This window comes from Poecilia latipinna, unplaced genomic scaffold, assembly GCF_001443285.1.
Source record: "Poecilia latipinna isolate Pla-1442-1.1 unplaced genomic scaffold, P_latipinna-1.0 Scaffold757, whole genome shotgun sequence".
Lineage (NCBI taxonomy): Eukaryota > Metazoa > Chordata > Actinopteri > Cyprinodontiformes > Poeciliidae > Poecilia > Poecilia latipinna.
This window is the reverse complement of record NW_015113373.1, coordinates 500,483-503,671: the sequence shown is the minus strand read 5'-3', so window position 1 is coordinate 503,671 and position 3,189 is coordinate 500,483. Positions and strand designations below refer to the sequence as shown.

At 36.9% G+C, this 3,189-nt stretch overlaps 1 protein-coding gene across 1 annotated transcript in view; it reads left to right on the top strand.

Annotated features, from left to right (window-relative positions):
* Window positions 1-3,189, top strand: part of LOC106955671 (double-stranded RNA-binding protein Staufen homolog 2-like) — a 70,834-nt gene that overhangs the window by 6,298 nt on the left and 61,347 nt on the right. The window contains exon 3 of the mRNA XM_015045973.1: window positions 725-862. Within this exon, the coding sequence (XP_014901459.1) occupies window positions 725-862 (138 nt within the window). The remainder of the gene's footprint in view (window positions 1-724; window positions 863-3,189) is intronic.

Sequence of the window (3,189 nt, the reverse complement as noted above, 5' to 3'; positions counted from 1 at the left end):
AAAGCCCCCAAAAAGCCAATTCATTTGGCACAAGAACTATAATAATAATAATAAACAGTACAGTTTCAATAGGCTCTCGCAGCGCTTAGCTGCTCGGGCCTAATAAACCTCACAACTTTTCATTGTGCTTAAGTAACTGTGCTCAGAATATAACCCTCCTTTGTGCCGTTCTTCTCTTACTGGCTATCCTGACTGCGGCCTGCAGTCAGCTGCTATACAAACATGCTGCTTGAGGCTCACTGTAGTTTTGCCTAGCACTGGCTTAAAAAAAACAACAAAAAAACAGGTAAATGCTCTTAAAGCTTTCTCCCCATAAGTGTGTTTATCACAGCAGGAAATATTTTCAGCCAAATTTGTATTGTAGCCATCTTTCAGCCAGCTAATTGAAAGTACAAAGAAACATGTGGGGGAGGGGAAGCATTTGGATATAACTGGAGATAATTGGTCCCTCCAGAAATTTTTTTAACATCTCAACAATCTCATCAGGAATGATACTGATGCTTTCAGTATCATTCAAAGAGCCAAAAAATAAAGCTCATACTCCCATGTTTGTATAAATGTGTAAAATGTTTTGTTTTAGAAAATGTTTCACACATTTATATGTAAATACGTGACAGGTATTTTGATTATAACATTTTATTTCCTAAAATTATGAACACTTGCAGTGACAAAAAAAAAAGCATTTTCAATAAAGCTAATTATGTAATTCTCCTTGTCTTTCCAGACGGGACCTGACTACGGTCAGGGCATGAACCCAATCAGCCGATTAGCTCAAATCCAGCAGGCCAAGAAGGAGAAGGAACCGGAGTACCAGCTGCTTTCGGAGAGAGGGATGCCGCGACGCAGGGAGTTCGTCATGCAGGTGAGCATCTATCTTAACTTCTTTATTTCTTACTCCGCCCTGTTGGAACAGGGCAAAGTGAGGATTAAAGATCACGTCAGGATTATTTTCCTTGTATAGAAATGGTCCATATATGGACAAGTATTGAACTTTTTTGTTTGCTTTCCTGACTCTTTTCTCAAAACAATTTTCTAGATTTCTGGGTGGAGGAGGAAATCCTTTGTCAGATGACTATGACAGAAAACTGAAACGTTGAAACACCCAGGTTCAACGGAAGGCTTTGGAACAAAGCATATTCATGTGATAGAATGGCCCAGTCAAAGTCTTGACCTAAATCAAATTAAGAATCTGTGAAGAACATTTCTAAAACACCTTGTAAATGCATCTAAAAAAAAAAAAACAAAACAAAACATGGTTTAAAAATCTGAAGCATTTATAAGATTGTGTACATACATGTATAGAACCTACCGAAGGTTATCCTGGCCTTGTTGATTTTAAACAAGGTCTGTGTCTAGACAGCCTTCTGTGTTTACCGTTTTTTTGACGGTACATCTTATCCAGGGTCACTCCTTGTTCCAGTGTTGATGTCTGTGGGTCAGCTTGACTTTACATTGACAGAAAACTTTTGCCCAGATGAAATAAATGAAGAAAAAAAAAAAGTTAGACTTCACTTGCTTTTGCAAGAACTGAGCTGCGGGGCGGGGGAATTATCCTAAAAATAATAATAATAAAATGTTGGGTTTTAATGTTAGAGTTTTTAGTGTGTTGACTTTAGTTTCAACAGAATAAGATGGAGGATGGTGAAAAGATGAGATAATGTACTCTCTGGACAAATGGAGCATAAAATTAATCTGCTGAATTCACATCTGATTGATTAATCAGGGGGCGGGGTGGGGGGGCGGAGGTGTTACTGATTTTTGGGATGTGTTGTGCAAAAGGTGAAAAAAAAAGAAACAAGATGACCATTCCCTCCGGTCTGCACATGAATCTGTCATTCTAATCACGATTGGCAGTGCACAACGTTTTCAACAATAAAATCTGTCTCCAAGTGCACTCTCATGTGTAACTCTATGAAAATGTGATCATATAAAGCTTAATATACTTAAAATAATTGAAACGCGGTGCATTAGGAAAAACGAGGCACTGGCAGAGCTGAGCGATTTTATGCTAGCTCGTTTTACAGTTTATTAATTTTGTTAAATGACTGAGTTTGTGCGAGCACTGTCCAGTAACAACAGCTGTGTTAGATTGGTAACTTGGCCGTCTAGTTCAGTGAGCCTGAGTCTGATTTTCTGAGTGGGGCTGTAGCCGCTCAGAACCCTCTTGTTCGGAGTGTCGGCTTACGGTTGTGGTCAGCAGTGTTACATCCACTCACATGTCCATGAATTTAGTTAATTTGAGCTTATGATAAATTGTTACAAGTGTTTTTTTTTTCCTTTTTCTTCTTCTTTTTTGTTGAATATAAAATATGCACATGGAGTATTGTTTAATATTCGAACTGTGTGAATAATTCGGAGTAAAATAGCGGCTTATAGTCCGTAAAACATATGCATATGTATATGCATACACAACTTGTAAGCTTTGGCTAAATGTCTCTATGCAATTTGCACCTCTACCACTAGCATTGTCTCTTACCTTTTGAAAAATGTTGTCTCAAAATTTGACCACCATTCTTCATTGAATAGGTGGAGTTCATTTAAACTGGCCTGCTACCAAACCCATCTCTCCTTTTAAATTTGACCATTTTATATGAGTTTGGGATCATTCTTTGAGAAAACTCAACAAATTTTCTGCAAGTCTCTAGTGTCTAACTGTTGTTTGTTTTGTTTTTTTTCTTTTAGTAAAAAAAAAAAGAAAAAAAATGTTTGAGGTAGTCCTTTACTGCTACTCTTCCCAATGCACCAGCACCGCTGATATCAAAACAGACCCACAGCATGACACTGCCATATTGTGGAATGCCAAGTTTACAGAGGATGTTGCCATTTTAGTCAATCCCGAAGGTGGCAGTTTTAGAGTAGTCGATTCTTAACGCCAGAATTTAACATACTAATTAATTTTTGTTCAACATTGGTTGAGGTAATCAAAGCAGGGCTCCTTTGCAAATTGAATACTTTCTTTTCATCACAGAGTTGGTCTGCTTAGAGGCATTAAACCTATTTCAGAATGTAACTTTGTAATTATTCCACAACAAAACATTCTTCTTTTTTTTTTTTTTAATAAATTGTAATCTTCGCTGTCTCAGTTTTCTGCTTCCTATTCTGGGTAAAATGTTCACTTTGATCATTTTAAATCATTGCCACTTAACTTGTTACACATATAGTTAAATAAATATATATATATATATATAT